At 42.7% G+C, this 13,027-nt stretch overlaps 1 protein-coding gene across 12 annotated transcripts in view; it reads left to right on the plus strand.

Annotated features, from left to right (window-relative positions):
* The window catches only part of eya4 (EYA transcriptional coactivator and phosphatase 4), a 417,250-nt gene that overhangs the window by 331,960 nt on the left and 72,263 nt on the right, over positions 1-13,027 (plus strand). For all 12 annotated transcript variants that reach the window (XM_080192745.1, XM_080192744.1, XM_080192747.1 and 9 more), the window contains one exon: positions 1,068-1,151. In XM_080192745.1, the coding sequence (XP_080048871.1) occupies positions 1,068-1,151 (84 nt within the window). The remainder of the gene's footprint in view (positions 1-1,067; positions 1,152-13,027) is intronic.

A 13,027-nucleotide genomic window follows, 5' to 3' on the forward strand; every position in this document is an offset into this window, starting at 1 on the left:
GCTGCCTGCATAAACTGCACATGCAAAAATCGCAGCCTGACCCCTGGCCCTCCTCTGAAAAAATAGGAAGTGCCGTGTTCAGGGGCTGAACCCAGAATTTCCGGGTTTATCCACTAACTTCTGCCACAACAGGGAGCTCTCCTTCGTGGCAAAAATTTAGGCCCTAATCTTGGTTCTAAGTTCAAACCCATCACTACTGTTGAACTGATTATCAGTGAAAATGAGACAACTATTGTCATCTCTATCAGTGAATGTTTCCTGTCCCACCTATTTCTTTTTTAAGTTCCCATCAAAAATAGTGAAAATGTTCAATAAAGATTTCTAGGTCATCTGACTTACACAGGCCTTTGGAATCTTGAAGTGTATGACTGCTCAGATAAAGCACTCACAGGAATATTGCTTGGGTGGGAGAAATGAATTTCACATGTTTATGAGGAGAATAAATTGCAACATCATGAGTCAGATTCTCCAGCTTCCCAGCTGTGTGTTTCCCACCGGCATGAGGTGGCGGTTGTTTGCTAGTGGCGGGATTCTTTGGTCCCACCATTATCAATGGGAATTTCCATAGATGTCACCCCACGTCAGCAGGAAACATGCGGGCAGGGGTGTATTATCAGTGAAACCGGTAAATCCCACCAGCATGAATGGCCTGAGAATTCTGGCCCATGTCTATCTGTATTTTAAAGTGAATCGTTTTGTAATTTCACAACACTGTAAACTATTTTCCTCATTCACCAGGAATTATTCTTTTAAGAACATAAGAACATAAGAAATAGGAGCAGGAGTAGGCCAACTAGCCCTTCGAGCCTGCCCCGCCATTCAGTAAGATCATGGCTGATCTGTCGTGGCTCAGTTCCACATTCCCGCCCTCTCCCCATAACCCTTAATCCCCTCTCTTACGTGTTTTCAATAACAAATTTCATGACTGGAATCAGAGTCACATACAGCAACAATTCAAGGGCAGAAAGCACAAAAATTAAAAACTATTCAGCAATAAAAATAAAAGTTTTGTGACACTATTGCAAAATAAGCATTATTTCATTGATCTTTTGTCTTTATATTTGCAGCGAGTATTTGTCTGGGATCTAGATGAGACTATCATCATCTTTCATTCCTTGCTCACAGGATCGTATGCACAAAAGTATGGTAAGGTAAGAAATTAAACCAACCATGCAATTTGCTTTCATTTCTTTGTATATAAAAGCACTATTATTTATAAGCAGTGTTTGACTTTGTTCTGTGTTTCCTGATCAGGAGTTTACTTTGCATCGCATACTTTCCTAGTGATGTGCGTTTGTCATCTAATGGCACACACTTGGCAGCAGGGACTAAAGTTTCCAGCCAAGCTGTGTAACTTTGATGCTTCTTCCACAGAATAGATCTATTTCTGTCTGGGGGTGCTGAAAAATTAATGGTAGATGTTGCTATAAACATGTACTGAGATTAAAAAAAAGAACTTGTGAACCACCTTCCTAAATCTGATAAAATACAGCCAATTTAGGATGCTTTCTGCCTTTGAATTGTTACTGAATGTTACTAATGTTGGGGCATTTATTATTGAAAGTACTTTTTAGAAAAGTTTCCTGTTGAATGAGACAAACAGTGTTGTAAAATTACAAAACAATTCAGTTTCTGTGAATCAAGTCATACAGACTGAATTTTACAAGTACAAAAATGCACTATTTATATTTTAATGCTATGTTTATGACGTAGTAGCTTCTACTTGTTCTTTCAAAGTTTAAGTTTAAATCACTGTTTATTTGACATATTGTGAAATGGCCAATTTCCACAGCTAAATATCTAAAAGTATATAATTGGAACAAAGCTACTAAAGCCGCCGAGAAATTTAAGGGCGTAAACCTTTGAAGTGATTTGATTCTGTTGGATTAAATATGCAGTTATCACTGGTTATATTCAGAAGGGAAGGCATTTAGCTTGATCAACAGACATGTTTGAGATAACTGTATCTCTGACTTTCAGTGGATGAATTGTTGACTGCTTTCAGTGAGGCAAGTGGTAGATGGAGGACTCAGTCATCACTCAGTATGCAGTCTCCTTTTGTAATATCCTCATTAACTGAAAGCAGAATGCCACACCAGCAACATCCACCATCATGGGAGACTAATCAAAGTCTACCCTTGAAATTTGCGGTCAGTAGTTTGTCACATCAGACGGGACCAGAAGATTAATGCTAGCTGGCTTGTAAAATCTGTTCAATGGTCAATTGGGGTCAACATCCCTGTGATCTTGGATTTTTCCAGGAATGGGTCAATGACCCACACCTTATTAAAAATAGTACAATGAGAGCTCGTAAGTGAAGACTAATTTAGTTAGTCACTGCACCAAGAAGCTTTGCTCGTTGCTACATTATACTATTTGCAACGGTATTTGATCTCAATTGTTGCATTCATTTGGTCCATGTCTATTTTTTGTCCTTTGTGTTTTTAAAGAATCAAATCTAACTGCTAACTGTGGGTGACCTAAAGTATTGCTTACTGTGATAACCAGATACTGTTCTTGTCCAGATGTGAAGCAATGTAAAATATATATGCAGCCCACCAAGGATTTTGAAGAACACATTTTCAATTGCAGAATTGATGATGTATCAATGTGCAAAAAGTCTCTATTACACAAATGTTTCCTGTGCCATCGGCCTACTATGAAATCCTTAATCTCCATCCCGAGTTAATTTAATAAAACTAAAAAAATACAGCTGTTGCTAGCAATACTGTACCCTTCAAGCCAAAAGTATCAGGCTTTTGATCCTAAGTGGTTGCACAGGCTATCCAACAATATCAAATGACACTGGTGCCCTAGCTGACTCTCCTCACATTCGCAATTATGGCTGAAGTATGTAACAATAACAGGAAATTTGAGAAATGCACAAAACATTCATCAGCACCTGAAAGAGAAAAAGATAGACGAAAAATTTAGTTAGAAACCTTTGTCAGTTCCAATGCAAATTTCCCTTATGGTATTAGCCTGTTTTTCTCTTTTTGGATATTTCATATATCCACCTTTAGTTCAAATATCTTTTATTTCTATTTGAATCTTCATCCAAATACTTTACCTTAATTTTCTTTGTTTATGCATATCAAATTTAGTTTCTTTATGATGTTGTAGCACCTGATTCTACAAGTCTCCTTTGGATCAATCATTGAAACAACCAGAGTGTAAGTTATGTAGATCTGTGATATTCCAAGGAACAAAGAAAACAGACTTTCTAATATGATAAAATGAAAAAGGTCTCCATCCTGCCCATATATTTTATTGCACTTGAACTCTGTTCCCTAAGCTGGCGAATCTTTGGTGGGACAAAACCACTGCTGCCCCTGGCCTGCACCCCCATATACTTGTTGACTTTGCTAGTTATACAGGTTTACGATGATCTTTCTCCCTGCATTGGGGAAGCCCCTTCACGGAAGGGAGGAAAGGGAAATACCAGGAACTTGTAACATTATAGTGGCTGTGATTTTCCAAAAAAAGTTAAGGACGTGATCTTACCAGCTCATTGCGCCAATCGACAGATGCAGCAAGATGGTAAGATGGCACTCTGTTTTTTGCCTCACGCAATTGCACTGATACGGTTTTGCCAGAGATATTGGCTTCATGCCCACAAAGGGTCATCGAAAATTAGACACAATATTGAGGCTGAAGGAATGTTTTATAAAAGCTTATCATAAGTGCCTTGTACTTTATGCCTCTATTTATAAAGTCCAGGATCCTATATACTTTTCAGCCTCTTTCTCAACCTGCCTTGCCACATTCAGTGATCAATACTCGTGGGCCGAAGGGCCTGTTTGTGCTGTAGTGTTCTATGTTCTCTAATGCAGATATAACCCGGGCCTGTCTCTTCCTGCATCTTTTTAAGCTTGTATTCTTTGGTTTATATTGTGTCTCCTCATTCTTCCGACCAAAACATATCAATGCACACCTCACTGCATTAAATTTAATTTGCCATGTGAGACTATCATCTAGATGAGACTATCATCATCTTTCATTCCTTGCTCACAGGATTGTATGCACAATTCACCATGCATTCCACCAGCCTGCGTATGTCATCTTGAAATCTCTGACTATCCTTCTCACAGTTCATAATACTTTCAGATTTTGTGTCAACTGCGAATTTTGAAACTGTAAACCCAAGTCAATATACATCAAGGAAAGCATATTCCTAGTATCAAACCCTGGGAAACCCCAGCGTCTTCCTTCAGTCCAAAAAAATACACCATTACTCTCTGTTTTCTGTCACTCAGCCAACTTCATAATCCATGCTTTTATTCCACAGGCGTCAGCGTTGCTGGCAAGTCTCTTATGCGGCACTTCTTCAAATGTTGCTTGGAAGCACACTAACATCAATTGCTTTACCACCATCGATCCTCTCTCTTACCTCATTAAAAACTCAATCAAAGTTTGTAAACACAATTTGCCTTTAACAATCCACATTGGTTTTCCTTAATTAAAGCACACTTGCTCAGGTGATGGTTAATTTTGACCCGGATTATCATTTCTAAACACTTTCTTACCACTGAGGTTAAATGGACTGATGGCTGGGGGAGGAATTTTCCATTCCAGGTCAAAGTGCCGTGGCAAAAGTGGGAACCAGGAGTGTTTCCTGTCACAAAGGCCGGTGGGAATTTGCAACAAATTGTGTGATGCTGGCATCATAAATTATGATGTCGGGGGTTTCCCAACATATCGCTAGGCAGGGTAGTCTGGATGGTGAAGGACCTATTGTCATTCCTGAGCACCATGCAATTCGCAGGAGCTCCAGCCCCTCCCCCGCCATTCAGTGGCGCAACTATCAAAGTGCTGCTCAATGCAATGGAGGCCAGAAGGAACTCCTCTACACTAAGGATGAAAGAAGGCCAAGCTAGTATGGGAGGAAGTGTCCAGAGTGGGCGGTGCCCAAGGCCTCCATCAGAGGACTTCCTGCAATGCTGGGAACAGATGAATGACCTCATCTGCACCACCAGGGCAAGTGAACCCTCAACTGCTTGCACTCACCTCATTGAACAGTAGAGGGGTCATGGGCCTCAATGGCAATGGTACCATCTATGTGACCTATGCATAAAAGATCTACTCAATGTGACAACGTGTGCCTCATAGCCCCACTGCAGTATATCCAGTCCACAGGTGGAGAAGACACTGTGGGTCCCTTACCTTTCTATGCATAGGCCTCAGATGCTATCTGAGGATGGTGGGGCATGAGGAATCTGTATGGGCGTTAGGTGTCGAGGACACAGTAAACGCTGCTAATGACATGAATGTATGAGTCTTATCCTTCCATCTGCATGGGCTCATCACTCTAGAAGGTGCTGCCCAGAGCCCTTGTGGATAAGCCGTAGCACATCAATCACATGATACACAATCCAGTGGATTATTTGTAAAACTAGAAACATGAGAAACCCAATTGGCCTCAACCCCAATTTCTCTCTTTGCGCACGGCATACCAGGAGAGGGAGAGAGTGAGAGAGAGAGAGAGAGGCTGAAGATGGGAGGGGCCTGCCTGATCTCAAGAACCTGAGTTGAACGAGTAGGTATCCCAGCTGGCAGGGGGAGGAACCGGACTAAGCCTGTGTGAATAGAGAGGTCAGCTGATGGTCTCCATCAAATAAGGATTCATAGAAACTATCATGTTGGAGGCAGCTCTTGCAGTGACTCACTCCCCCCCCCCCCCCCCCCCCCCCCCCCACCCCTCCCTTACAGGTGCCAATAAGAAGAAGGCCATGATGTGGAGTTGCTGGCATTGGATTGGGGTAGGCACAGTAAGTAGTTTCACAGTAGCAGTTAAAGTCCAACAGATTTATTTGGTAGCACCAACTTTCAGAGCGCTGTTCCTTCATCAGGTGGGTGCCTCTTTCGTCAGGTAAGTGCCTCCTTTATCAGCTAGTGCTCAATTGATGAAGGAGCTATGTTCCAAAAGCTTGTGCTACCAAATAAATCTGTTGGACTTTAATCTGGTATTGTGACACAATTTACTAAGAAGAAGGCAGAGGAAAAAGAAGAAACCCTGGTCACTAAAGATATCCTTCAATGATGTGGGACAAGTGCAGGAAAATAGGATTAGTGCCCTTTAGTGGTAATGTCAGTGCAGACTCGATGGGCCAAATGGCTTTTCCTGTACTCTGTGACTCTAAGCAGTTCCTCCAGTCTACAGAAGACTGAGGATATTGGAGAAGAAGAAAGTGCACTACAGATGCATCACAGCAGTCATTTATACTCTCCTTCAACGCAGAGACACACACCTCGGCAGGTATTAGATGTAGTTCAGGCAGGGTCTTTCTTACACTCTGGTAGTCACCACATGGATGCATGTTCACAACTAGAGGAGGTAGCTTCAAATTCAGGTCAAACTCACCGGCACTCAGAGGACTGCTGAGGAAGAGGCATCTGTGACATCCGATTCGGACAGTAAACCTCTGGGATGATCCTTGCACGAGGTACTCAGGAAGCTGCAAGAGACAGAGGGCAAAAGACAGACATGTAGGAGGCTTTTCAGAGATTAAGGAGTCCATCTAACTGCTCTCTGATGAAGTGACGCCGATATGTGTGTGCATTGAAGTCTCCATGGGGAGGGTGGCGGACACCATGGAGAACCTGGCCCAACAGAACACCCAGCTACTGCCAGAGATGCACACAGATGTGCACTCCATGGGTGTAGCCATGGGTGAGGTTTTGCAGTGGCTACATGAAGAGTGACAGGGTACCTCCACCACCTTTCGGGTGCCCTTTTCCCTCTACAAATCAGGCAGCCAAATAGAGAAGGAGCAGCTATTGGACATCATGGGACCTCCACTCAGAACTCAAGGGGTCCAGTTCTTTGGAATCCTCCTTGCTGTGACTCTTTCAGCTTCATTCTCTGTGACCACAGAGAGAGCAACTGCTCCAAAGCAGGACCGCCAAAGTTTGCCAGGGCCCATCCAGACCTCAGCTCTCCAGAGGTCAGCCACCAAGGTCATCCAGGACAAGGCCAACTGTTCAGCTGGCTGCCTCAACCCCTGCTGCAGGTATCAGGGGAGCATCTGAAAGGAATGGTAGCGAATGCAGGATTAAAACGTTTTGATTTCACGTGCCGTTGTGTGGGTGCAGTATGATTGATTGTCAATGATATGGCACTTTTGCATTTGTAAATAGAGTGCACTTATGCTTTCATGAGGCCTGATGTAATTTATTTGTGTCTAATAGTTCTTAAGCCTGTGCTGACCTCCCCACCCCACCACCACCCAGCCATGCCCTCTCTCTCCCCCCATCCCAAACCCAACCACTTTCAGAGGGACGCCATAGGCTGAGTCTTTGTATCTTGGAATCATACAGGGAGGTGATAATTATCTGACGTATGGTGGTGACAGTGTCCCTAGAGAGGAAGAGCTTCTTTCAGCACTTGACCTCAGACATGTTGAGGTGGTTGAAGCATTGCGTGTACACTCTGGTTGCAGGGTAGTGTCATCTCTTGTGGACCCTTCTGCCTTGAAATGACTGCTGGCCCTGCATCCCCTGTGCCTAGGCCTCTCCTCCTATAGGTTGCTTCATTAGATGCTGCCTTGCGGGCACCACGCCTCCTCTCCTATCTGCCCTTCTCTTCCTCCTCAGGAGGTCCCACTAACTGAGTATACAATCCCCGTTAGCAGAAATTCGCAAGGCACTGTCACAGCACCTTAAGTTTAATTTGCAAGTTTATTTATTATTGTCATAAGTAAGCTTACATTAACACTGCATTGAAGTTACTGTGAAAAATCTCCGAGTCATCACACTCTGGTACATTGGCGGAGAATTTAGCATGGCCAATGCACCTAACCTGCACATCTTTGGACTGTGGGAAGAAACCGGAGCACCTAGAGGAAACCCACACAGACATGGGGAGAATGTGCAGACTCCGCACAGACAGTGACCCAAGGCTGGAATCGAACACAGGTCCCTGGCACTTTGAGACAGCAGTGCTAACCATTGTGCCACCATGCCGCTTTAAAGGTGCACTCTGCTGCAATCTTCAGACAAAGGTGGTGAGGAAAATATTCCCAAACTAAGATACCCATGCATGGAATGAACCAGAAATGGTAGAGGGACCTCTCAAATTGGATGCACTTCACAGTAAAAACATAGAATCTAAAGAGACTGGGCCTTTGCTGCAGGATGCGAACTCAAAGAAAATGTTTTAGCCACCTTCTCATGTTGTCCGTATGATGTTCTCAAAATCGCACAGGCAATGTAAAAATGCTTTCAATTGTCAATAGCCTTAATTGGCCCTTTGAGTTCATTAGGTGCATTTCTATCTCTCGCATGTGCTCACCAACTGTAATATTGCTGCCATGCGCAATGACTGAAGTCTCCTCGCGTGATTTTACACGAGTTCAGATCACTTTAAATGCTTAAAAATCTGGCTGTGGTTAAAATGCTTTTTGTTGCAGTTGAACTAGCTCCCCAACCACCAAATCAAACCGGGGTCCCTGGCAATGTGAGGTAGCAGTGCTAACCGCTGTGCCACCATGTTAAATCCGACTAAAATTGTGAATGACCACACTTATATTCAGATACTCTTCGAAGCTCTAACAGTATTGGACTCTTGGTTGATGCTAGCCCTCTACTTAATCCCACGTAGTTTAACCTGTGGTTTTAATGCAGGGTCACAAGCTTTGACAGACACAGTGAAGGGCAGGCATCCTATGGTAACATGGCAAGTTAAAAATAAAACATTCCCTGTAAACAATATCAATGCACTAATCCTTTCTGTGTGGTAGAAGATAATAAAAAAACGATAATTTCATGTGTTGATTCTGTGCAATAAGACTCCAGGTGGTTGCAGTATTAGCAATTTTGAAAAACCTGAGGGTGGATAAGTCCCCTAAGCCAGATGGGATGCATCCTAGGATACTTTGGGAGGCAAGGGATGAGATTGCAGAGCCTTTAGCTTTGATCTTTGGGTCCTCACTGTCCATGGAGATAGTGCCAGAGGACTGGAGAGTGGCAAATGTTGTTCCTCTCTTCAAGAAAGGAAATAGGAATGAGCCTGGTAATTATAGGCCAGTTAGTCTTACTTCAGTGGTCGGTAAGTTAATAGAAAGGGTCCTGAGAGATAGGATTTATGACCACTTGGAAAGATGCAGTTTAATCTGGGATAGTCAGCACGGTTTCGAGAGGGGTAAGTCCTGCCTCACAAATTTGATTGAATTCTTTGAGGAGGTAACTAAGTGTGTGGACGAAATTTGAGCAATTGATGTCATATAAATGGATTTTAGTAAGGTGTTTGATAAGGTTCCCCATGGTAGGTTGATGAAGAAGATAAGGATGTGTGGGATAGAAGGAAATTTGGCCGATTGGATAAGTAACTGGCTGTCTCATAGAAGACAGAGGGTGGTGGTGGAAGGTAAATTTTCAGACTGGAGGCCAGTTACCAGCAGTGTACCTCAGGGGTCAGTGCTGGGTCCTCTGAATTTTGTAATATTTATTAATGATTTGGAAGAAGGGGCTGAAGGGTGGGTTAGTAAATTTGCTGATGACACCAAGATTGGCGGAGTAGTGGATGAGGTGGAGGGCTTTTGCAGGCTGCAAAGAAACATTGATAGGATGCAGAGCTGGGCCAAAAAGTGGCAGATGGAGTTTAACCCTGATAGGTATGAGGTGATTAATTTTGGTAGGACAAACTTGAATGCAGATTACAGGGTCAACGGCAGGGTTCTAAGGAATGTGAAGGAACAGAGAGATCTTGGGGTTCATATCCACAGATCTCTGAAGGTTGCCAGTGAAGTGGATAGAGCCATGAAGAAGGCTTATAGTGTGTTAGTGTTTATTAACAGGGGATTTGAGTTTAAGAGCCGTGGGGTTATACTGCAACTGTACCGGACGTTGGTGAGACCACATTTGGAATATTGTGTTCAGTTCTGGTCACCTCACTACAAGAAGGATGTGGAAGCATTGGAGAGAGTGCAGAGGAGATTTACCAGCATGCTGCCTGGTTTGGAGAATAAGTCTTATGAGGAAAGGTTGAGGGAGCTGGGGCTTTTCTCTTTGGAGTGAAGGAGGATGAGAGGCGACTTAATAGAGGTTTATAAGATGATGAGAGGGATTGATAGAGTGAACGTGCAGAGACTATTTCCTCGGGTGGATGTAGCTGTTACTAGGGGGCATAAGAACATAAGAAATAGGAGCAGGACTAGGCCATCTAGCCCTTCGAGCCTGCCCTGCCATTCAATAAGATCATGGCTGATCTGAAGTAGCTCAGTTCCACTTTCCCGCTTTTTCCCCATAACCGTTAATTCCCTTGTCTGTCAAAAATCTGTCTACCCGTGTCTTAAATATATTTAGCGAGGTTGCCTCCACCACTTCAATGGGCAGAGAATTCCAGAGATTCGCCATCCTTTGAGTGAAGAAGTTCCTCCTCAACTCTGTTCTAAACTGTCCCTCCCTTGCCTTGAGGCTGTGCCCTCTAGTCCTGCTGTCCTTTCTAAGTGGGAAGATTCTCTCTACCTCTACCCTATCCATCCCTTTCATTATCTTATATGTCTCTATAAGATCCCCCCTCATCCTTCTAAACTCCAACGAGTACAGACCCAGTCTATTTAGTCTCTCTTCATAGTCTAACCCCCTCATCTCCGGTATCAGCCTAGTGAACGTCCTCTGCACTCCCTCCAAGGCCAAAATATCCTTGCGCAAGTGCGGCGACCAAAACTGCACACAGTACTCCAGCTGCGGCCTCACCAGTGCCCTGTACAGTTGCAGCAAGACCTCCCTGCTTTTATATTCTATCCCCCTCACTATAAAGGCCAGCATCCCATTCGCCTTCTTGATCACCTGCTGCACCTGCACACTGGGTTTTTGCGACTCATGCACAAGGACCTCCAGGTCCCTCTGCATTGTAGCATGCTGCAGCTTTTCGCCCTTTAAATAGTAATCCCTCCTACTATTATTCCTGCCAAAGTGGATAACCTCACACTTGCTAACATTGTACTCCATCTGCCAGGTCCTCGCCCCCTCGCTCAGCCTATCCAGATCCCTCTGCAGACTTTCCACACCCTCCGCACAATTTGCTTTTCCACTAATCTTTGTGTCATCAGCAAATTTCGACACCCTACACTCTGCCCCCTCCTCCAGATCATCTATATAAGAGGCCCCAGCACCGATCCCTGCGGTACTCCAGTAGTCACCAACCGCCAATCAGAATAGCACCCATTGATACCAACTCTCTGCCTCCTGTTAGACAACCAATCCTCTATCCACGCTAACACCTTACCCCCAACTCCATGCCCCCTAACCTTCTGAAGCAGCCTTTTGTGCAGCACCTTATCAAAGGCCCTTTGAAAATCGAGAAACACCACATCCACCGGTTCCCCTCTGTCTACCACACTAGTCACATCCTCATAGAAATCCAATAAATTCGTCAAACTATAACTATAAAGTTCATGGTGGGAGATATAGAAGGGATGTCCAAGGTAGATTCTTCACTCAGAGAGTGGTTGGGGTGTGGAATAGACCGCCTGCTGTGATAGTGGAATCGGATACTTTAGGAACTTTCAAGTGGTTATTGAATAGGCACATGGAGCACTCCAAAATTACAGGGCTTGATCTTGGGATTGGACATAGCTCGGCGCAACATTGAGGGCTGAAGGGCCTGTACTGTGCTGTAATGTTCTATGTTCTATAACATTTTAGTTACAGTTATTATCAACAGGAGGAATGCTTCTTTCAATATAATTTCATTTTTGAATTCTGGGGGAAAGTTATGAAATAATTCAGGGAAACGTAAATTTAATATCATTTATTGAATTGCATATTATTGATCCTCGCTTTTATGCAGTGTAAATTTCAAGATGGCTGTGCATTTGGCATTATTTCAAGCCTTCTGTATCATTCTGATTTGTCTTCAGACAGCCAAAGACCTCAGGATATAAAAATGAATCCCAAAGCAGGAAGGACAGAGTTTGAAAACTCCTTCCCCTTTTTCTAACTTTTTCCTTGGTTGAGTGAATGTGAAAATGTGGTAGTGTTAGAATCACTAACAGGGTTCTACTCAATCCTTGCAGCAACAGAGGGCTATAATACAAAGAACATGGATCCTATTGAAGGAGAATTATGTACAGCAACACAGATGTTCAGATTACTTTCTTCAGATTGGATGTTAAGGTTTACGATGACTTCTGAACCCTCAATTCTGTTCCTCCCAAGCCACTCATATATCAGTGAAAGAAATATTGGCACACTGTATTCGAAGCTGCGTATTTGAATTACAATGTTTGTGTGTCTAAGGAAGAAGTCAGTTGTTTTCCACTGCTTGCAATTTAATTGGCAAAAATTTTATTTGGAGTGTATCCAAAAGTGCCACATTAAATCCCCATCAGAAAGTAGCTGCTATACAGTATTTCATTCCCACTAATTCAATTTTATCTTTGCCTTTTCATGTAAGTTTTAGTTTATAAGTTAATTTTTTTCCTCTTTCTACATTACAGTTGTTTGATGTTCTTGGCTAAAGATTATTCCTTCAATGTCTTAATCATTCTTGATTCACTGTATTCTGTGGTTTCTTTCTTTACTTCCATTTTCAATTAATTTTGATATGTTGTGCATGATTGCATCTTTTATCTAGTTACTTTTAGTCACATTTTAATTGTGTTTCATATCTATAGCTGTTTATTTTCCTGAATTATTCCCTTATTATTCTACTTTATATTTATTTTTGTAAAGCCTTGCAGTTATTATTCTTTTATTACTTGCTTTTTGTACATTTTTTCTCACTCCAATGCTCCTTTTTGAGCTTTTTGTCTTTCCATTTAATGCTTCCTCTTTCTTTTACGCAGTGACTTCCCCACTATTTCAGTCTTGGTACATTTACATATGAAGTTCTCTTCCTTGGACACTGTCACTTGCACTTAGCCAAAAGAGTTGCACAGTTAATTATCCACTTCTAATGGGATCATTGGCAATACCAACACCCATAAACTTTTGTGAACACTTTAACACTATATAAGACATAAGACCGGGTCTTTTTTTTTTCGAATTAAAATAGCTATTTGTTTTAATTCTGTTAACATCAGTG

The sequence above is a fragment of the Carcharhinus amblyrhynchos genome, chromosome 7, assembly GCF_965287045.1.
Source record: "Carcharhinus amblyrhynchos chromosome 7, sCarAmb.v2.hapA, whole genome shotgun sequence".
Classification (NCBI taxonomy): Eukaryota; Metazoa; Chordata; class Chondrichthyes; order Carcharhiniformes; family Carcharhinidae; genus Carcharhinus; species Carcharhinus amblyrhynchos.